The following is a 24,231-nucleotide window of genomic DNA, read 5'->3' as shown; positions in this document are numbered from 1 at the left end:
ACCTTTTTATGTCCTAAAGTAAAGTGACACATAATGAGTAGTCTTTCATTACTTCATCATCATCTTTACAATTAGTTCCTTAACAAAAAAAAATCAGACAGGATTCTTGAGAAGGGTTTATTCATTATTTTCAGACCACATACACATTAAAATGATCATCCATGTTATTCTGTACGATGATGCCTTAGAAATAAATATGATAGTGTGTCACATTATAGGTAGGCTAAGCTTAAAGAATTTATCATGGGGGCTGCGTACTGTATACTGATCACACCGTTGTTCACAGCCCCCTACAGTTGTTTGAAGTGCACAAAATTTAAAGTAGTTACTATGAAACAAATTTGGAATGAATGAGGAACTAACTATTAGTTAGTGGGCAGTTCTTCAGTAACTCCTGATCAAATTTCAGAGTAGGAGTAGGAACTAATGAGGAACTAACTATTACTTAATCATTACCTACCCTTTTTGTGTACCCTAAAGTAAAGTGAGACATCAAAATGAGTAGGTAATGATTACTGAATCATCACCTACTCATTAGTTACTCTTTTTGTATACCCTACAGTAAAGTGAGACATCAAAATGAGTAGGTAATGAGTACTGAATCATTACCTACTCATTTTGATGTCTCACTTTACTTTAGGGTATACAAAAAAGATAGGTAATGATTAAGTAATAGTTAGTTCCTCATTAGTTCCTCAGTAACTACTCCTCTGAAATTTGATTAGGACTTACTGAAGAACTGGCCATTAACTAATAGTTCATCGTTCATTCCAAATTTTCGGCCGATTTAGCATGTTGAATCGGCAGCGGAGCTTGTCGGTGAGAGAGATCCCTCTGACTGGCTGTTCAGGTGTTATATCCTCTTCCCTGTAGCGAGTGAATCTGCCTGTAGTGAAACCGGGGCTAACCGGTGCTTCCTCTTCAGGTTCCACTTCACTCAGCTGCCCTACAAATCGGCTGCTTCTTCCCACTTTAACCTGAATAACAAACCGAAGCTAACTGGGAGCATGACCGGCGGGAAGCACAGCCAGTTAGCCTCCGCTAGCTTCCCAGCTAACGTTAGCCCCGGCTCTCGGTTTGGATCCAACCGGAGCACCGAGCCCTGGTTTATTATTCAGGTTAAAGTGGGAAGAAGCAGCGGGTTTGTCGGACAGCTGAGTGAAGCTGAGTGAAGGTGAGTGAAGTTGAGTGAAGTGTAGCCTGCGGAGGAAACACCGGGACCGTCTGGATGTGATAGTCCATGGAGGTGCTGTGGTGCTCGGCTGCACAGATAGGAAACCCCTCGCCTGACAAGATGTATCACTCTGTCACTCCGCGCTACTTTGTTGATCTCATGCATAGACATATATACATAGACGCCGCATTGACTGCCGCTGCCTATTGGAGCCGACGTCCTCGCCGGCCGCCATCTTGGATGGGTCTCCCTTCGCCTCCACAGTGCATTCACTTCTACTGAGGAAGGAGCTGTATGCACAAGTAAAATAGAATAACTCGCTGAATTTTCAACTGATTTTCACGCGGTTTGGTTTGTTACAAACGGCACACATGTAGTTATGATACAGGATGCTTTCGTACATTAAAAATGCGGGATTTCATGCTTTAATACTTTCTGCAGATAGCAACAGCATGTTATTTAGGTCACAACACAGTGCTTTTATTCACCTCAACCCCAGAGTGGGATATATATATATATATATATATATATATATATATATATATATATATATATATATATATGTAGCATATTATGTATAGCATAATATGTAGATCTGAGGTTTGCTCAAACTGTCAGCTCCTTTAAATCAGGGTTAAAAACACTATTGTTTACTGAAGCGTACTCTTAGATTAAATACTTACCTGCTGTATTCTACTGCCCGTACTTTTTAACTACACACTGCTGATTTATGCCCTTTATTATTCTACTTCTTTTCTTATCCTGACGGTTCAATGTATTGAGCCTGTTTTTATTTTATGTTACTGTATTTTATTATTATCACTATCATTCTCAATTTCTATTTCCCTTTTCAATCGACTGTTTTTATTGTTTTAAATAGTGTCTTGTTGCTTTTAATGTCTCTGTAAAGCACTTTGAACTACCTTGTGTTGAATTGTGCTATACAAATAAACTTGCCTTGCCTAGCACACCTTTGTGCACATATTCACTTTTCCACCAGCTGTGCTGCAAATATCCCCTGCTGCTCATCCTTCTGTATCTTTTTTCAAATTATCTTGACCACAGTCCCATTTTCATAGTAATAGTATAGTACATAATACCAATACCAAAATTAATTTCAGTGTTTATGTAAATACTGAAAATGTTTTTTACTACTTTTGAGGGATCACAGCAGTCAGTGTAATAAGAATAACTTTACTAATCCCCGAAAAGAAAATTTCAAAGAAGTCTGTAAGATCATCTATTTAACAAAGAATTATTAAGTCTGATGGCTGTGGGTATAAAAGAGAGTGGGTGTGTGTGAGAAATAAACTCAATCAACAATAGAGCTTTTTCTTTATTAAAATATATTAATAAATTTATTAATATGCTATACTGTTTTGTATTGTGTATATTGTGTTTATACAGTGTATATATATATGTGTGTGTATATCTATCTATCTATCTATCTATCTATTCAGCGAGTTATTCTATTTTACTTGTGCATACAGCTCCTTCCTCAATAGAAGTGAATGCACTGTGGAGGCGAAGCGAGACCCATCCAAGATGGCGGCCGGCGAGGACGCGCTCAGGCAGTCGATGCGGTGTCTATGTATATATGTCTATGATCTCATGCATGCAACGGACTTCCGGTTTCGCTTTTTGCGTTATTTCCTTTCACGCAGGCGCAGAACGTACGTGCTACTTGGCCATCGGATGTACTGTAGTCTTTTTTTTTTCACAACTTTATTTAAGACAGGAAGTTTACAGAATGCAGATCTTCAACATTACACATATATGTCATATATCACATATGCCAGGGGGGATATGAGTTTACAAGAAAATATTAAAATGATCACAAATATTAATGGTTTTGATTACCTTTTGATTAAGGGGAAATTTAATGGAATTGATGTAACGAAAGCAACAAAAGAAGGTTTTCTATGTGTAAACTTACATTTGTGAATGTGAAATCTTGCCAAAAGTAAGATGAGATTAATAATAAATCTTTCATTGGGTTTTGCCGTATTTCTGTTAAAGTCAAAAAGTCCAAACAGTACATCCCTCCAAAACAGCTTAAATTCTTTTTCAGTATTGTTCGCAATAAAATTACAAATATCACTCCAGAGTCTTTTGACAATGGGGCAGTGCCAAAATGAATGAGTAACAGTTTCAAGCGTCGGGTGTAGTCTTTGTAGTGTGTTCAACTGCAACTGACACAGGGTGACGTGAGGCGACGTAGACGACGCAACTGTTGGCTTTCGTTGCCGCTAGTTCTTTGATGTCGGTTTGGTGTGTCTCTTCTCAAGAATCCTGCTGTCTGATTATTTTTGTTAAGGAACTAATTGTAAAGATGATGATGAAGTAATGAAAGACTACTCATTATGTGTCACTTTACTTTAGGACATAAAAAGGTTAACTAATGGACAGGTTATTGAGTAATGATTCTGTACTGATGAAGTAACAAATTTACTAATTATTAAGTCTTGATTAACCCCTCTATGAAATTTGATCATGAGTTAATGAAGAACTGACCATTAACTAATAGTTAGTTCATCATTAGTTCCTCAGTAACTACTCTAATTTTATGTACCTTAGTTTCTCAGTAATTACTTGTTCGTTCCCAGTGCTTAATTTGTAAAATTAGAAGTAGGGGAACACTCTGGGCCTCTGAGAGAGCAGTGTTCCCCCACTCCCAAAAGTGGGGGAACACTTTTTTAAGCGGCACCGAGCCGCCTCACTGTGCAACTCCGAATGGAATGGTTGTGACATCTAGTGTCGTCACCGTACCAAAATTGGGACCCACGGTATGATACCAGTGAAAGTATCACGGTTCTGAGTAGTATCACAATACCATGGCAAAAATGAGGCAGATGTGCCTTTTGTCATTTATAAAAAGATAAATCACTTTTCTATAATACATCAGTGATATTTCAATGGAATAAATTACTTATTGACTTATTCATACTTCAAAAACAGCATCAATCAGTGATTAACATGGGGGGGGATCAAAATAAAATGAATAAATAAAATAAAAATCAACCAGCCACCCTCCTCCCCTGACAAGTAAAGAACAGTCCCTTCATAAGCAAAAAACAGTCCCTAAAGTGCGGTGAGGTTTGTGGGCCGTTACCTGCCACAAAGAGAGAAATGTGAACGGCGCATTTCTCCTCTGACATGCCACATACCTGTGTACCGCCAATGCTCAGCTGTCCAGGTACTACTGGGCAGTCATGACACCAAGAAGAGGAAATTACTGGACCTGGAGTCGGACTCGCCGGTAAGCCGTTATGTTGCGGCGCGGAGCACTATGAGCCTCCGCCGTATTTGACCGCCGTATCCTGTCTGTGACCCCCATTCAACCCACAACCGGCAGGATTTGATTTTCCTTTCTGCTGCTGGTTGAAATCTGTACTCACACAGCGAGCTGAATGATTTATTTTGCTGGCAGAAAACTATTTTTAGTCACAAATGCGAGTAAAATGCTCGCACATAGAGCTCTGTGGAAAACAAATCACTGCCGACAAGTAAAAATAAATAAATAATAACTTTCACTGCTCAAAGATACTCACATGTCTGGAAAACAAACCACTACAGCAGCATATTGAGTGCCAGTTGGCCAGCGCGCGCCGGGACGGTGCATGGACACTCACCGTCTTGCGATTGGACTTTGAACTATCATACATAGGCTACTGTGGAGTTTTAGTACCGCGGTCTACCATTACCAGTATACCCTGCAACACTAGTGACATCAGCCAATACTGTATGTAGTTTTTAGATGTGAAAAGTTCTAGACCCATGCAAATTAGTTCCGGGACACACCAGGGCCTTTTCTGAAAAGATCCTGTGTTCCAGTACGTTCCGGCTCAAATTAAGCACTGTTCGTTCTTTGTTAGTTCTTCATTAGTTCCTCATTAGTTTCTCATTAGTTCCCCAGTAACTACTCTAATTTTGTGTAGCTTAGTTCCTCAGTAGGCCCGTTTCCACTGAAGAAGTTCCTGGTACTATTTGGGGAGCAGGAACTACTACAGGAACGTCCTCTCGTTCGGCCCTCTCAACCGCCGTGTCTCCACTGAGTGGAGTACGAGGAAGGTTCCTGTAAAGTTACGGGCTGCCTCTGGATGTGACATAATCGTTGCGCAACCATTTTGACCGGGGCGACGTAGGGACACCGTTAGCCGATAGCGGTGTCTGTTATAACTAACTAAATGGCCTGTGAAAAAAATATTTTTTCCAGCGGATGTCTTAGTTACAACATGATTGAGCTAACTGGAGTAGTTTCATGTCGTATCCGACAACGGGAGGCTTTTAACAGATGACGTCCTGATGTTAGCTTTGCTGCTGCTGTTAGCTGATGCTTTCTAGACATTGTGATTTCCCATAACTGAATAAATACTACACATATCAACACAAAACTGCTTTGCTAGCTCAATCATGTTGTAACTAAGATATCTACTGGAAAGAATAATTTTTTCACGGGCCATTTAGTGAGTTTTTTTTTACATGGCGGCGGAAGCTATATGAACGAGCTAACCCTCGTCTTCTGAGTTTTAAAAATGCCGGCTATTTTGTTGCTTCTGTTGTCGTCACATCCCTCCTTGAGTATATCCAATCAGCACCAAGTAAACCCCAAGCCCCAGCCAGGAGTCTTTCGGGGCCGTTCTGAGTACCTACCCCCGAGGCAGGGACTTGTTTAGCCCCTGTAAAAGTTCCGGAACTCTGTCCTTCGGGGGTGGTTCCTGCGGTGGAGACACGCACCAACGGCCCCGGCCCCATAAAATTACCCTGAAGTTCCTGCGGTGGAAACGGGCCTAGGAACTACTCATTCGTTCCTCATTAGTTCCTCATTAGTTCATCAATAACTACTCTAATTTTGTGTACCTTATCGTAAAGTGTTACCATCATCATGTATGTTTTAGTGACATGTACAGTACAGGCCAAAAGTTTGGACACACCTTCTCATTCAATGCGTTTTCTTTATTTTCATGACTATTTACATTGTAGATTCTCACTGAAGGCATCAAAACTATGAATGAACACATGTGGAGTTATGTACTTAACAAAAAAGGTGAAATAACTGAAAACATGTTTTATATTCTAGTTTCTTCAAAATAGCCACCCTTTGCTCTGATTACTGCTTTGCACACTCTTGGCATTCTCTCCATGAGCTTCAAGAGGTAGTCACCTGAAATGGTTTCCACTTCACAGGTGTGCCTTATCAGGGTTAATTAGTGGAATTTCTTGCTTTATCAATGGGGTTGGGACCATCAGTTGTGTTGTGCAGAAGTCAGGTTAATACACAGCCGACAGCCCTATTGGACAACTGTTAAAATTCATATTATGGCAAGAACCAATCAGCTAACTAAAGAAAAACGAGTGGCCATCATTACTTTAAGAAATGAAGGTCAGTCAGTCCGGAAAATTGCAAAAACTTTAAATGTGTCCCCAAGTGGAGTCGCAAAAACCATCAAGCGCTACAACGAAACTGGCACACATGAGGACCGACCCAGGAAAGGAAGACCAAGAGTCACCTCTGCTTCTGAGGAGTTCAGAAGTTCATCCGAGTCACCAGCCTCAGAAATGGCAAGTTAACAGCAGCTCAGATCAGAGACCAGATGAATGCCACACAGAGTTCTAGCAGCAGACCCATCTCTAGAACAACTGTTAAGAGGAGACTGCGCGAATCAGGCCTTCATGGTCAAATAGCTGCTAGGAAACCACTGCTAAGGAGAGGCAACAAGCAGAAGAGATTTGTTTGGGCCAAGAAACACAAGGAATGGACATTAGACCAGTGGAAATCTGTGCTTTGGTCTGATGAGTCCAAATTTGAGATCTTTGGTTCCAACTGCCGTGTCTTTGTGAGACGCAGAAAAGGTGAACGGATGGATTCCACATGCCTGGTTCCCACTGTGAAGCATGGAGGAGGAGGTGTGATGGTGTGGGGGTGTTTTGCTGGTGACACTGTTGGGGATTTATTCAAAATTGAAGGCACACTGAACCAGCATGGCTACCACAGCATCCTGCAGCGACATGCCATCCCATCCGGTTTGCGTTTAGTTGGACGATCATTTATTTTTCAACAGGACAATGACCCCAAACACACCTCCAGGCTGTGTAAGGGCTATTTGACCAAGAAGGAGAGTGATGGAGTGCTGCGGCAGATGATCTGGCCTCCACAGTCACCGGACCTGAACCCAGTCGAGATGGTTTGGGGTGAGCTGGACCGCAGAGTGAAGGCAAAGGGGCCAACAAGTGCTAAACACCTCTGGGAACTCCTTCAAGACTGTTGGAAAACCATTTCAGGTGACTACCTCTTGAAGCTCATGGAGAGAATGCCAAGAGTGTGCAAAGCAGTAATCGGAGCAAAGGGTGGCTATTTTGAAGAAACTAGAATATAAAACATGTTTTCAGTTATTTCACCTTTTTTTGTTAAGTACATAACTCCACATGTGTTCATTCATAGTTTTGATGCCTTCAGTGAGAATCTACAATGTAAATAGTCATAAAAATAAAGAAAACGCATTGAATGAGAAGGTGTGTCCAAACTTTTGGCCTGTACTGTAGCTGTCATGCTAAACACTGTAAAGACCTACACCATATCAGGGTTAGTTAGAATGCAGTTGGCCTGAAGTACACCAAGGTGGAAAATGACCATCATTTGCACAGTGTGTGTCTCAGATTAGAGTTAGGGTTAGATTTCAGTACAGGATTTGCTTTGAGGGAAAAAAGTCATGAAACACAATTAATGTAGCTGTTTGCTAGAAACCAAGCACCCAACTGAATCACATACAACTAATGATACTAATGAGGACAGGGCAGATCAGCTGGCCAGCACAGAGGCATCAGATCTGTGTTAATGAGAATGCTCCAGCAGGGAGAGGAAGTCTTTACCAAGAAAGCACCCTGAGAATACAAATGTAGGATTAGAGATTTCATTTTATTTAGTTTGTCCCCAAATTGTGCTTCGTGCTCTTGTAAATAATGCCTTGCTGCTGGGCCATCCTATAGAGAGAGCCTAGACTGATTTTGCAACTACTGATCAGGAGATGACTTAAGGCAAGGCAAGGCAAGTTTATTTGTAGAGCACAATTCGTACACAAAGCAATTCAAAGTGCTTTACAGAACAAGAAAATGCATTAAAATCACAATACAAAATAAAAACATAAATAATCATTATAAAATGAACTTTAAAAGAGAAGAGTGCAGATAAGATCCTTTCAGTCATATGCACAGTGAAATAGAGCTGTTTTGAGCCTAGATTTGAACATTGTCAGAGTAGAGGCCTGTCTCACATCTTCAGAAAGACTGTTCCAGATTTTAGCTGCATAAAACTGGAATCCTGATTCCCCATGTTTAGTCCTGACTCTGGGCACCAGCAGGAGGCCGGTCCCTGAGGTCCTCAGAGTCCGAGATGGTTCATATGGCACTAACATGTCAGAGATGTACTTTGGTGCTAGGCCGTGGATAGACTTGTACACAAGCAGAGCTGCTTTAAAGTCTATTCTCTGAGCCACAGGAAGCCAGTGTAGAGACCTGAGCACAGGACTAATGTGCTCATTCCTGGTTCTGGTCAGGACCCGAGCAGCAGCATTCTGGATGTACTGCAGCTGTCTTACGGCCCGTTTGGAGAGGCCAGTGAGCAGGCCGTTACAGTAGTCTAACCTACTAGAGACAAATGCATGGATAAGTCTCTCCAGTCAGGCTTAGACACTATACCTTTGATTTTGGCAATGTTTTTTAGATGGTAAAAAGCTGCTGATGTTATTGATTTGATGTGGCTGTTAAAGTTCAATTCTGAGTCCATTATTACCCCGAGATTTCTAACCTGATTTGTAGGTTTTAGAGAGAGAGACTGGAGGTGACTGCTGACACTTTCTCTTTGTTTCTGTGGACCAAATACGATGACTTAAGTCTTGTCTGAATTTAGCTGGAGAAAGTTGTTTTGCATCTACACACTGACCTGTTGGATGCAGTGACAGAGTGAATCCACTGGTCCATATTCACCTGCTGTCAGTGAGACATAGATCTGAGTGTCGTCTGCATAATTGTGGTAGGACACATTATTACTTTGTATTAACTGGCTTAAAGGCAGCATGTAGAGATTGAACAGAAGGGGTCCCAGGATTGACCCTTGGGGCACCCCACAGGTCAATCCTCAGCCTCAGTCACTTACAGCTGACTGAGGCTGTTTTTTCCAGTATACTGGAAATGCACGTCAAACAATTTACTGTACAGAGCGGCAGTTAGAATTAGGGACACAATACATATTGTTTATGCAAAGACAATTTGCTGTTTGAACAAGTGATCTTACACAACATGGTTTCCAAATATCCTGATATACTTATCCTCCCTAGAGCCCTATGAGCTAGCTTTTGTTCTTACAATTACTAAAGTTTAGAGGTGCTAGTAGGCATCGATTAGAACTCTGAAGCCAGCCAGGCTAATCACTTCCCTCCACTTGCAGTCTTTATACTAAGCTAAGCTAATTGCCACCCAGCTGTAGCTTTATATTTAATGCAGAAATATGAGAGGTGTATCGATCTTATCTAACTCTCAACAAACGTTGTCATATATTGCACCAAATTCTTAAAAAGAACAGAACTGATCATACTAAAGAGATGGACATTAAATAGCCTCACAAAAGAGTTATACTTTACTACTGCAGTATGTATGAAAAAATGCATAAATCAACCACAAATGTATTTTACATTGGTACTTATCCACATATCTCAAAGGTATGTGCAGGGAGTGCTCAGCTTCTACTACAAGAATAATGATGCGGTCAAGGAAGACGACGACCTGCAGAAGTGGATTGGGGACATTTTTGAACATGGATTCCTTTCCCAAGAAGGCACAGGTGGGCTTAAAAGAAAAGCTCAATATTAATGATGAGAGATGTGCACATTTATATTTAATATAACATGTTCATATTGCAAAGATAACTCAAACTTAAATCATCTAGGCAACTTTAATTCATGCAGTTTATTTCGTCTAATTCTCAGGAATTCCACAGAGCTTTACCACCGTGAAAGAGTTGGTCAAGTTTGTCACCATGGTGATCTTCACTTGCTCAGCACAACACTCTGCTGTGAACGCTGGACAGGTGAAACCTTTTAATTTACTGGGATGATCAATTATAATGTTGCCATTATTGTAGAATGGGTTCATGACGTCTGCAGGTTTTTTTCTGGACTGGAAACAGATGGATGACATAAACAAAAGTCGATGCAGCCATGCTAGCAGGTCTGTGAGTCTGCACGTAGGCAGTGGCATCGGCAGGATTATATTTCATAGAAAACACAAGAACTACCCCCTTGTAGGTTCCTGTGGGTGCACAAATGCAATCTACCTGGTGAGCAAGTAAGAGAGAAAAAGAATGATTCTACCGCAATCACTATTGCAGCTCTCTTACAGTAGCTCATAAAAGAGTCATGCCACAGACAGACAGACACAGACACAGACACACACACACATTCCCACATTCCAACACAGTCATAACTGTGGTGGTAGTGTAGTTTGGACTCTGTGATTCATTGATTCACAGTTCTGTATACACATTCACATTGTAATGTTCCACTACAACTTAGAGACAAAAGTCAAGTTCTTGCATTAACTGGGTTATTAAACAATTTAAAACAGTGCTAAGAAAACTTACAGATGTGTCGCAATGTCTCAAAGGAAAGAGCCGCTCACTTAACAGCCCAGTGTTATGTCCAGGCTAGGGGTGTCTGAGACACAACACGAAAGGCCCCATCTTCCCCAAGTCCCAAGTAGCCACAATGAAAAAGACATGTGGAACGATCAATAGTGCGAATTTATTTACAATATTTAAATAACAGAATTAACTGAAATAATGACTTCAGGGTGGACACAGGCCAAAATAACAAACAAAAACAATCCTGCCCAGGGAGTAAGTAAATAGCCTAACCTGTCATGAACGTGGCTCGGAAAGGACACAAAGGCTCGATTCTTTTCCGGTTAGACAAGAACGAGGTTTATTCAAAAAGACAGGCAGGGTTCGGTACACAGAATATCAATCAGGACTGGCAAAGGTATCCAAATCGTGAGGCAAAGACTAGATCAAAAGACAAAACTGTTATTACCGGCAAGACGAGACAAGATAGAGTGCTGGAACAAGGACTGTGAAGTACGACGAACTGGCAACAAGACAGGGGAAGACATGAGGGTTAAATACATGAGGTAATAGGGGTTGATGAGACACAGCTGGGGAGGAACAATCAGGGAGCAGGTGTGACAGCGCCAGACAGGTAGTAAAACGTACGGAGACAAGGAGAGGCAGGTGAACACTTCAAAATAAAACAGGAAGTACAAGACAAGACACAAAACATGAACATGAAATGGGTAACTAAACTTAACAGAAAAACAGGATCATGACATAACCAAATAATAAAAAAACAAATGACAAAAGCTTAGCTCCCTAACGAAATAAAAAGGAGAAAAATGGTTAGTAACAAAACTGGCAGTCCACCCCTATAATTTAACAGTCTTTAACACAATAACGATTTACTACAACAACACAACAATATGTGGCCGTTTGGGAGAAGAGGAAGGTGAGGTGTGCCTGCTAGCTTGAAGCAACTGCCATCTTGGTCCTTTAAAAACCCGAACGCCCTTGGCGGAGGAGCGAGTGCAGATCAAAGTCACCAATCCTCACCGGGCTATGGCACACACCTATTTGCATACAGAAAACACAGAGAACACGCACAGAGAACACATGCAGCAAAACGTACACAAACAAAAGAAATTACGACAACAGTCGTAACACCAGCTATCAACAACAGAGATTACAGTGGGCCAGACCTGCCTCCCCTTCCTCTGTTCCACCAACCTACACTGACCACTGTATGCAGGCACAGTGATGCTTTGAGCTACATCATCAAAGCAACAAACTAGTAGTGGACAGTTCTGTCTGTACATATAATCCACACCGTAACAGCCTAGATCCACCTATTTAAGAAAAAAAATCCCTGAAGGTCCCACCTGCTGTTCCTGTTATAATTTCTGAGAGGTGGCAACATAAACAGAGGTATTTCTAAAGCTAATTTTGATCAACTCATCTCCCCATCACTCAGTCATACTACCTCATACCCAAGGCCCAACTGACATGCTCTTAATTTTACTTTCTTGAAAGTCCATTCCTTGATCAGTTAGTCATGACCCTGACCAATATTGTCAGACACTTATTCAGTGTAATGACTTTGATGTAGTTTTTAACATTATAACATTGCTTAATACAAATTTTTGATACAAAGAAGGTCAGTACAGTACTCATTACAAGAACAGCAGCCACCTGCTGCAGTTTGATAAAGCTGGAAAGATATTCACAGATTCAAACTTCCCGGGTCAATCATTTGGAAGCAGAACGTTGTTAAAACATGAACAACACCTTGTTCCAACCCTAGTTAAGTAGACAACGAGCTACAACCGTTCTTTTTTTCATCAAGAAAAAAACATCATCTGAGCTGGACAAATAATGTTACTCTCTATGTGCAGCTGAAACAAGTGCGCAGAGACTGCCTACAAAGTGCAACACTGAAAAGAGATACTATAAAAATGTTCAATAACTTCTATAAAGAGTAGTATTTCCGAAATCACTTCACGTAACAGTCTCCTGTTGGTTATAATACAATGCCTAGTTTGGAATAAAGGCTTTTGTATAATTTCGGTCAATTCTTATTGGGAAATGTATTCAATAACTTCACTCATACAATCTAGTTTCCATCTCCAAAAGTAGTCTAGTCTCCAAAATCACCTCAAACACCAATCCTGTTGGTTATACTACAAATCTTAGTTTGGAAAAATGTCTTTTTGCCTGACTTAGGGAAATTTTCATTGGAAAAAATATTATAGTAGTAACTGTATTACTTTATGTGGCCAGTGTTCGGAAAATTCAAAGACAAAGATCCGTAAACTGTTCAACCACTAGCAATAGCATGGCTAAAACATGCAGCTTTTAAAGCACATTTTGAACAATAATTGTATCACCATGATACCAGTGCTATGCTGTGAGCTGCCAATCATTCAATCATTGCAGTATGACTATGGAGGCTGGATGCCCAACACTCCCATCTCCCTGCAACTTCCTCCACCAAAAACAAAGGGGACAACAAGCGAGGCCACGATGCTGCAGACATTACCTGACATGGGCACAACGGCTAATGGAATGGCCGTCATGTGGTTACTCAGCAAACCATCCTCTGACTTTGTAAGTGAACAAAACCTCATGAGATTTGAATGATATAAATGCTATTTATGTTCAAGTTTTGTATCGCAGGTTGATACGTCATCAGAGCAAAACACCCTCTTCCAGTCAATGAAAGAAACAGTCCTGCTCACTACTTACAGCTGTGCATTATAGTACCAATACTATATGTTTGTGGAACATTTTAATATTATTGATAAAATGCATTTTTATTCTATTATTTATTTCATCAGGTCGTTCTTGGCAAGTCTCTGGAGTACCATCACAGTGAGGAGATTCCCTCCCACTACATAAAGGCTTTTCAAGGAGAGCTTCAAACGTTAAGCGCACGCATCAAAATCAGAAACATTGGTCTGGAGGTGCCATACACATACCTGGATCCAGCTGTGATAGAAAACAGTGTGGCCATTTGAATATCAGAAGGTGTGACCCTCTCAGCTGTTTCAGCCAAATTCAGCTTCATATTAACAAAAATGAGAGAGGGAAAATCTGCATGCTCTGTTTTAACTGGTACTATGGTGGAAGGAAGCTACTGCATGTGATCATTTTATATTGATCTGTGATTTTTATATAACCTAATTTATTTAACTGTGGGGAAAATCTGGTTTAAATCATAATCTACATCTTAAATCTTCTTAGTATGTCGGTGAATATACAGGGTCTCTTATCAAACTCAGCTACTGTAGGGAAAAATATTATTTTGCATTAAGATTGTAACACTTTAGAAGTAAACTGCGCCTTATGATTCACTGTCATAATAAAGTATAAATAAATGTAGGTACCTATGTTTTGCTTGATTTACTGCATGCTCTGTATCTGTATGTTAGAAAAATAGGCGAGTACTAGAGGACAAAACTTTAAAGTGAACTGTGTCTCTTTCATCTCGTGTGAAAAACAAGTACTTGTCACTCAGAACAAAGTCTGCTCGGTTTCATGGAGGACATGAAGTTCCTGTAACCACAGAAAGAGACAGTGCTTCACTGATCCTGTGTTCCATGAGGGAGGTGCTTCTTTCTGTCCTTGTTTTACACTTTTTTTATTAAAAAAAAAAAAAAAAAAAAAAAACAGAAAAAGAAAAAAAAATAAAAAGAAACATTAAATACAATATGTGAAGCTGCTGTACTGAGAAATTAAACAAATGTATCTTCCACAAATGATACACACAAATGTAACAATTTGCACTGTCTGCATTAACTTCATGTGCTATAGAAGAGTAAACAAACACATATCAATGTAAAAGTAATTTGGCTGATTTGTCATCGGATGTCACTAAGGTCAACTGTACACTGTGACTAAACTTCCTCAACAAAATAAAGTACTGGTTAAGTCTACACATGATGTGTCTGAGTGATCATCATTATCATCATTATCTTCCTACAACATCTTTTAATTAAGTGTTTAAGTGAACAAAATAATCATAGAGATTACCAACAACAAAAGGACACAACTTGAAAATAACTGACAAATAAATGCATAGGTAATTTTACTGTTGTGAATATAACATGATGGATCATCGAATGCCATTTTGTATATACCTCCAAGATATAATGAATATATGAGCTAAACAGTAAAAGATCAGGGTGCAATGTTATAAAGAAGTATGTCACAATCGTACTGCAACCAACAGTATGCACTTTGTACTTTGTAAGGGCAGCTCAAGTAAAAGTAAAAAGGATGAGACTCAGAACACAATGACATGATCTTATGATCTAATAATCTTATCAGGCACGCTAAATAATATGGTAGAATGGCTACTGAAATGCACAGCATTATATTTTCAATGAGTGTGGCAGCATGAGTTGTGTGAGTAAAATCATGTGATACTTTATTCTTGTGGTGTACAAATGAGTTTCATTCAGTAGGTGGCAGCGTCACACATTTTATTTATGGTGCTTGTGGTGAGATGATGTGTCAGGGCATCAGCTTTGGCAGAAATAGCCAATGAAAGAACAGGTGAACCCTCAAAACTAACTTTGAAACACAGAATGTTAAGTAGCAGGAAAGATGGACCCGAGAGAAGACTGATTTAAAATTTCCAAGAAAAGAGGTTGAAATGTTCTGACGAGATAATTATATCTAAGTTGGCTTCACAATAATACATACATACATACATACATACATATATATATATTTACATGCAGATGGAAACGTAGAAGACAATATATACAAAATGACAACTTGACAAACAGATTTGCATTTAAATCGAAATGATGAAACTGAATATCTACATTGCAGAAAGTTTCAGAGACACTGGATTATTTATTACCATAAAACAAACAAGAAATTATACCAATGGTCTACCATAGACCAGATAAAGAATGAACACATCATGGCTAAGTAACAGGCTACAATGGATCTATAAACAGAACAGTGTGTTCTGTCTTATACATCAAGACTGTTTGAGTTAAGCTGAGAATATTTACTCCTCAAATACACATTTTGCTTGACTGTACTCTCTCTCTGTTGTGTTGTTTAATCAATCATATAGTCTGACTGTGTGCTGTTCATTTGGTGTTAGCAGACCTTTAACTGTTTTACTGATGGATGTAATGAATTATCTTTACAAATACAAACAGTCACCCAACTCAAAGCATTTCAGCATAAAAAAATGTCTTTAACACAGGTTTTTGGTCTTTTGTTCATTTAGTTTTTGTGGCGTAACAATGTATTCCTTAAACACCTGAATGCATCGTGTCCAGGAAGCTTACAAAGTCTTTTGTCAGCCCCATCTGCTGTGTGCAGCAGCAGCTGAAGCTCAGTTCTGTTTTAGATTACACACAGCGGCTGTCCAGTGAGATGGATGTGTGTTCACCATTAGGGCTGAGAAACTGCAGACGGAGCCTCCTGCTGTCTTACCAGAGAGAGGGCAGCAATAGACAAGCGTGGAACACAAACATACAGCATATGCATCAGTGCAGTATCAGCCACACCACTTAGACTTTTACTTTAAATGTTTTTGGGAAGACAAGACATAATGAAGAACAAGAGAAATGCTCTGTTTGGTACTATCCCTCTGCATGTCACATGTTGTCAGATGTAACTTCCCATAAACCTTTATTTTCTGTTGCAGCAATCTTCACTGTTAGTCTTGTAGCACTTCACAAACAAACGTTTCACCAAGTAACGCATGGAGAAAAAAAGGGTAAATTCTGAATGAACTGTATGCCTGTAGTTCTACGTGTCTACAGTAACAGTGAGTATTGTGCCACCTGAACTCTGTGCTGGCACAAATTGAAGAATTTTGCAATACAGCACATGTAAAAAGTTAGTCTTTTTATTTTACTTTTTCCTCTTGGAAATTCTTCATCGTAGAACTCTTGTTCTTTTAAAAATCAAGGCTTAAAACTGTTCTGTTTGCCACTCCTTTTTATTAGAATAAATGTGAAAGCATTTCATAATATCTGGCTCTTCACTGTAGCTGCACTATAACATTATGCTACATGTTTTTCTGTTTCATTAAACATTAAAATCATCCTCTTGTCCATGATTGGCAGTGGCTCAGGAGGTGGAGTGGGTCATCCACTAACCAGAAGGGCGGTAGTTCAATTCCTGGCTCATATTGTTGGGCAAGATACTGAACCCAAATTGCTCCTCAGTGTGCAACTGTGTGTGAATGTTTGAAAAACTGAGTAGCAGGTGGAACCTAGCCTGAGTGTCAGACTGAAGCTTCCAGAACCTTCAGCCTGACACTGCCTCCATTGAAGGCGATTTACAAGGGGGAGGGAATTTGATTTTTCCCTAACCAATCAGTAGAGATCAACGACTCACCCAGAATCTGACGTCATTAGTATCCATGCCTTGGGGGTGCCGAAACAAGCGAGCATTGCCCGTTTAAAATGTCTCCGTCGTTGTGCACGCCCAGCTGCATCGCCATTAAATCCAGTTTAGCAGCTTCCTTAATTTGGTCCTCCATTAACGCGAGTAGTGGCGAAATACCTTGATAGCATCGTTAATGTGGTCTGTAGGATCTGTAGCGGTCGCCATTGTTGCTATTCTCACCAGTTACCCACCGGCGGACAGCTTGACATCAGCGTGGTGCTGATTGGTTAATCGCTAGACCCGCCCCCACCCCCGGCGTTCATTGGTCCTTCCAATGAACGCCGGTAAATCGCAAATCCATTGCAGTATGCCAGACCAGAGATGCAAGCCTACTCAGTTGAGTGGGCAGGGTCTACGGTCTGGAACCAGGCTAGGTGGAACCTAGACTTGGCCACCAACGTGTGAATGGGTAATTGTCAAAAGTAGTGTGAAAGCACTCTGAGCGGTTCAGTGACTAGTTAAGCACTACACAAGAACAAAACCATTCACCATTTGCCCTAAGGTGACCTATTTTTAAAGAAATGCCTGTGTAAGTAACAAGGGACATGACCACAGTCCTTGTTCTGTGCAAAAACATATCACAAATTTAAGCTAAAGCCAAAAAATGGCTTCAGCTGTCTGAGTCTGTCAAATTAAGCCAAGCTCTCGTAGTCATCCTTAGTGCAATATTTTCTCTGCGTGGTTCTAATCATCCACATGTCCCATGTCAGATGTGACCTCCCATAAACCTTTATTTTCTGTTGCAACAATCTTCACAGTTACTTTTGTCGCACTTCACACACTTAATAAATCTCACCAGGCTTTAACTGAGAAAGTCCCGCATGGAAAAAACAATCATCAGCAGGTCAAAAAATAATCCGTGTGATGACGTAATGTGCAAAGCAATTTCTAGATGTGGAAAGATCAGTTTTCAAGTCAAACATTCAGCCTGTGTGTGTGTGTGTGTGTGTGTGTGTGTGTGTGTGTGTGTGTGTGTGTGTGTCTGTCTGTCTGTCTGTCTGTCTGTCTGTCAGTGGCGATTGCTCTAAGACTGCAAGGGAAGCTCAGCTTCCCCTAAAATGTAAAAAAATAAGTGGTCAAATATGTACTGTTGTGTTTACATTTCATTGACTAAATATGTGCTTTTGTTCAGAATCAGCTACTTATCACAGGTCACTGACGCGACTTTGTTCTCATTCATTCCCGTAGCGTCACAGTACATTAAACAGTGTTGAAGCTCAGCGTCCAAAGACTTCAATGGGGAAGCATAGAGTGGGTTGTTCCACTGCAGTGAAACTAGACAGTCATTGGATAAATGCTCGGTTTTGTCCCGCCCATCGGACGCTCAGCGTCTCTGGGGGTCTATGGGGCAGTGGGCTGGCCTCGGCTGGCCTGGACGCTGGGCTTCTGCATGATGAGTGGATGATCTGTCTGAGGCTGAATCCTTTTTGATTGACAGCGAAATGAGCGAATCAGCGATCTTGAAATATAAACCACCACCGGAGAATTTTTCAAGTTTCATTCCATTGTTCCGAGTTGATCTGGAGACTTTTCCAATCCTCTTAGTGACTTTTTCTTTGTTAAAAACGACTAGCGACAAATCTAGCATCTTTTTCTGGTGTTATTGGAGACTGTACTCGTGTTTGGAGACTCTGACTTCTGTCGCTCTGCAGTTACTGTCCCCAACGAGCAGCGGGTGGTGTGAGCCCCTCCACTGTCCCAAAGCACTCACAGACGGTCACACTAGCCTCGCACAGCAGCCCCAGAGGGTAGAATTTACGTATAAATAAACGGACACATTTTATGATGTAGACTGAAAATGAGCTTCCCCTCCTTGAAAGACCAGCAGCCGCCACTGGTGTCTGTGTCTGTGTGATATTCTCAGTCTCTACTCCCACCTGGTGATAACAAATTTTTTGCACCATTCCAGCTCTAGTGGAAGTGGTGGTCCAAACAGAGGATTCAGAGAACATGGTTCTCACAAGAACATAATGATGTGTGTGTGTGTGTGTGTGTGTGTGTATGTGTGTGTGTGTGTGTGTGTGTGTGTGGTCAGACTAGCGATGATGAGCATGACAATTCAACAGGGTACACTACTGTCTGAATGTTTTCTGAGTAGCGATGGGCAAATGACTGAACAAATATTTTTGTGTGACTCTTTTTGGTGTCCAGTGTGTACTGGGTCTTTTTGGTGTCCAGTGTGTACTGGGTCGGCCTGCTGCACATCTAAGTTCTTATGAATTCCTAATGTGTTGTAGCATAGGGCAACAACAGCACTAAATGAATGAGCGGGGAACAATTAAATCAGACTCAAGACGAGACCTCTGTCAGCCAAGGTGAATGGTGCTCTTTAAATCTCTTTCCAGTTTCCTATTCTGTCACTGTGTATAGAAGATGCAGCAGAGTGACACTGCAACTTCAGAGATATTCATAAAAATGATTCCTTTATAGAACTGAGACAGATTTTTAATACAATCACAGCTGAAATCAGATACTTATCGGAATAATCAGGCTCTAAAGCAGAGGCAGAAATCCAATTGTCTGAGGAAATATGACAGAGTAAATTTTATAGCTTTACATCACTCCAGTCACAGCCTACGGTCAAAGTTTACAAGGAAATAACGGATTATGACCACACTGAGAATTAGGCCTCAGTAAAACCCTGCAGTCAGAGTGTGTAAGACTGACAGAATGAATCAGACTGACACCAGTATATGATAACTTATTTTGTATTTAAATTAATTTTACGATTTAACTGCAGGGACCAGGGATCAGTCCCCTGCAGCTGTATCTCTATCTTGATGCTTTAATGAACCAATTTAGCAGCGCATGTTAAAACTGGTAATGGACCATGTTCTGGTCACTGCTGCTGGTTGTCTGTGGTGCTTTCTGAGCTGTTATATACTGTTTTTATAGTTTTATGGTATTACATAACCATATTCCCGAGTTAGTGTGACAAACTATTAAAAAGGACACTGTCAAATATTTCATTAATAGAGTGAAGAGTTAACACAGAAGGTAATCAGGCCCGCACTACAATTTTCTGTGTCTTCATCTGACCTCCTGTGACTTCCTTTCATGCCATCTCAGGATCCTCCGGTGCTGTGTGACCTTAAAGCAGAAGTCTCCCCAAGAATCTCTGCGGAGGACTTCATCAACCTCTCAATCAATTTCAATCAATTTTATTTATACAGCCCAATATCACAAATCACAATTTGCCTCACAGAGCTTTACAGCATACGACATCCCTCTGTCCTTTGGACCCTCGCAGCGGATAAGGAAAAACTCCCCAAAAAAAACCCTTTAACGGGGAAAAAAAATGGTAGAAACCTCAGGAAGAGCAACTGAGGAGGGATCCCTCTTCCAGGACGGACAGACATGCAACAGATGTCGTACAGAACAGATCAGCATAATAAATTAACAGTAATCCGTATGACACAATGAGACAGAGAGAGAGAGAGAGAGAGAGAGAGAGAGAGAGAGATGCAGGTAATGACAGTAGCTTACAACAACATTATTGAAAGTAATAATATTATAGTTCTGGCTACTGTGGTACAATATGTTGAAAGTATGTATTAATATCTGGCAGTATACATGTGTGACAATAGTCGTGTATAATAAAAGTAGAAGTATGACTAATGACTAATGATGGCAGCAGCAGCAGGAGGCATCTGGCAGGACCACGGCAGCAGCACAACCACACACGTCACACTATCCAGGCACCGCTGCGATATGAGTTAATCTGAGAGACAGTGGAGCACAAAGGCTCCGGAGAAGAAGCCGAGTTAGTGACATCCAGAATGGCCGAGTTAGCAAGATGCAGTAATAGAATACCAGAGAGAGAGAGAGAGAGAGAAGAAGAAGAAGAGAAGGTGCCCGGTGTATTATAGGGGGGTCCTCCGGCAGACTAGGCCTAAGTCAGCCTAACTAGGGGCTGGTACAGGGCAAGCCTGAGCCAGCCCTAACTATAAGCTTTATCAAAGAGGAAAGTCTTAAGTCTAGTCTTAAATGTGGAGACGGTGTCTGCCTCCCGGACCGTAACAGGAAGATGATTCCACAGGAGAGGAGCCTGATAGCTAAAGGCTCTGGCTCCTGATCTACTTTTGGAGACTTTAGGGACCACGAGTAACTCTAAGATATGACGGAGCTTGACCATTTAGAGCTTTATAAGTTAACAGTAGGATTTTAAATTCAATTCTGGATTTTACAGGGAGCCAGTGCAGAGAAGCTAAAACACGAGAAATATGATCTCGTTTCTTAGTTCCTGCTAGTACACGTGCTGCTGCATTCTGAATTAGCTGGAGAGTTTTTAAGGACTTACTAGAGCTACCTGATAATAGAGAGTTACAGTAATCCAGCCTTGAGGTAACAAAAGCGTGGACCAATTTTTCTGCATCTTTTCGGGTCAGGATAGGCCTAATTTTCGCAATATTACGCAGACGAAAAAATGCAGTCCGTGAGGTTTGTTTTAAATGAGAATTAAAAGACAAATCTTGATCAAATATTACTCCGAGGTTTCTTACGGTAGTGCTAGAGGCCAGAGCAATGCCATCAAGAGAAACTATGTCATCAGATAAAGAGTCTCTGAGTTGTTTAGGGCCAAGAACAATAACTTCAGTTTTGTCTGAATTTAACATCAGGAAATTGGTGCTCATCCAAATTTTTACATCCTTAAGGCAATTATGGAGTTTAGTTAATTGGTTACTTTCTTCTGGCTTCATCGATAAATACAACTGAGTATCATCCGCATAACAATGGAAATTTATAGAGTGATTTCTAATGATGTTACCTAAAGGAAGCATATATAGAGTAAATAGGATTGGTCCGAGCACAGAACCTTGCGGAACTCCAAAACAAACTTTGGTACGTAAGGACGATTCATTATGAACGTGAACAAACTGAAAACAATCAGATAAATAAGATTTAAACCAGCTTAGTGCAGAACCTTTTAGGCCAATTAAGTGATCCAGTCTCTGCAGTAGAATTTGATGGTCAATTGTGTCAAACGCCGCACTAAGATCTAATAAAACAAGTACAGAGACAAGTCCTTTGTCCGAAGCAATGAGAAGGTCATTTGTAATTTTAACTAGTGCTGTCTCAGTGCTATGATGCACTCTAAATCCTGACTGAAATTCCTCAAATAAATTATTATCATGGAGAAAATCACACAGCTGGTCTGCAACTACTTTCTCAAGGATCTTTGACATAAAGGGAAGATTAGATATTGGTCTATAGTTGGCTAACACCTCTGGATCCAGGGTGGGCTTTTTTAGGAGAGGTTTAATTACAGCTACCTTAAAAGACTGTGGTACATAGCCTGTTAATAAGGATATATTGATCATATCTAATATATGAGTGTTAACTAAAGGAAAGACCTCCATAAGTAGCCTAGTTGGGATGGGGTCTAAGAGACACGTTGATGATTTGGATGAAGAAATCACTACAGTCAATTCTTGAAGAGAAATTGGGGAGAAGCAATCTAAATATATATTAGGTTTTACAGCTGTGCTTGAGGTTAGATAGGTACTATCTGAGGACAGGAGGTCATGAATTTTGCCTCTAATAGTTAGAATTTTGTCATTAAAAAAGCTCATAAAATCATTACTGCTAAGGGCTAAAGGAATACAAGGCTCAATAGAGCTTTGACTCTCAGTCAGCCTGGCTACAGTGCTGAAAAGAAACCTGGGGTTGTTCTTATTGTCTTCTATTAATGCTGAGTAATAGTTTGCTCTGGCATTGCGGAGGCCACTCTTATAAGATTAGAGAATGTCTGTCCAGATTAAACGAGATTCTTCCAGTTTGGTTAATCGCCAATTCATTTCAAACATTCTCGATATATGTTTTAACTTACGGGTTTGAGAGTTATACCAAGGAGCGAACTTTCTTTGCTTTTTTAACTTCTTTTTAAGAGGAGCTACAGAGTCAAGTGTTGTTCGCAGCGAGCCTACGGCGCTATCGACAAAATGATCAAAGTCGATGCAGGAAACCTCTGTTACTGAGGACTCGGTATTGAATTTAATGACGGAGTAATCTTTTCCTTAAATTTTGCGACAGCACTATCTGATAAACATCTAGTATAGTAACTGTTGCTGAGTGGCGTGTGATCGAGTAAAAAGAAATCAAAAGTAATCAGATAATGATCCGATAGCGAGGGATTCTGTGGAAAGACTTTTAGGTTATCAATTTCAATTCCATACGTCAGAACTAGATCGAGGGTATGGTTAAAACAATGAGTGGGTTCATGTACACCCTGACTGAAGCCAATGGAGTCTAATAATGAGATAAACGCGGTAGCCAGGGAGTCATTATCAACGTCGACATGAATGTTAAAATCGCCTACAATAATAACTTTATCTGATTTAAGAACTAAACTGGATAAAAACTCTGAGAATTCAGATACAAATTCAGAATACGGGCCAGGAGCACGGTACACTATAACAAATAAAGGCTGCGAGGTTTTCCAGGTCGGATGTAAAAGACTAAGAACAAGGCTTTCAAATGAATTATAATCTAGTTTAGGTTTAGGGCTGATTAACAGACTAGAGTTAAAAATGGCTGCAACTCCCCCTCCTTGGCCGCTGCCTCGAGGAATGTGGGTATTACTATGACTGGGAGGAGTGGATTCATTTAGACTGACATATTCATCTTGACACAGCCAGGTTTCAGTGAGACTGAGTAAATCAATATGATTATCTTATATTAATTCGTTTACTAACACTGCTTTAGACGATAGAGACCTGATATTTAACAGTCCGCATTTAATTCTCCTGTTTTGTCTTTCTGTCACAGAAGAGGTTTTAATCTTTATGAGGTTGTTATGCACAACTCCTCTTTGTTTAATTTTAGATTTAAATAATTTAGGTAGTCGGGGGACAGACACCGTTTGTATAAAACTATGAAAACTATGGCTGGGTAACTGAACTAGAAGCTCAGAGAAGCGTGTAGGACTGCATCTCCGAGTCCTGGTCTCAACTCTGGGTTGTCAGGGATTTAAATTACTAATAAAGTTTGCCAGGTTTCTAGAAATGAGAGCAGCTCCATCCAAGGTGGGATGAAT

General features: G+C 40.4%; 1 protein-coding gene across 1 annotated transcript in view; it reads left to right on the top strand.

Annotated features, from left to right (window-relative positions):
* Window positions 1-14,707, top strand: part of LOC125884274 (hydroperoxide isomerase ALOXE3-like) — an 89,609-nt gene extending 74,902 nt beyond the window's left edge. The window contains exons 18-21 of the mRNA XM_049569183.1: window positions 9,889-10,010; window positions 10,156-10,256; window positions 13,209-13,379; window positions 13,610-14,707. Of these exons, the coding sequence (XP_049425140.1) occupies window positions 9,889-10,010; window positions 10,156-10,256; window positions 13,209-13,379; window positions 13,610-13,789 (574 nt within the window). The 3' untranslated portion in view covers window positions 13,790-14,707. The remainder of the gene's footprint in view (window positions 1-9,888; window positions 10,011-10,155; window positions 10,257-13,208; window positions 13,380-13,609) is intronic.
* The last annotated feature ends 9,524 nt before the right edge of the window (window positions 14,708-24,231 follow it).

The sequence above is a fragment of the Epinephelus fuscoguttatus genome, linkage group LG3 (assembly GCF_011397635.1).
Source record: "Epinephelus fuscoguttatus linkage group LG3, E.fuscoguttatus.final_Chr_v1".
NCBI lineage: Eukaryota > Metazoa > Chordata > Actinopteri > Perciformes > Serranidae > Epinephelus > Epinephelus fuscoguttatus.
Note: the sequence above shows the minus strand (reverse complement) of the source record. Positions and strands in the feature narration are given on the sequence as shown.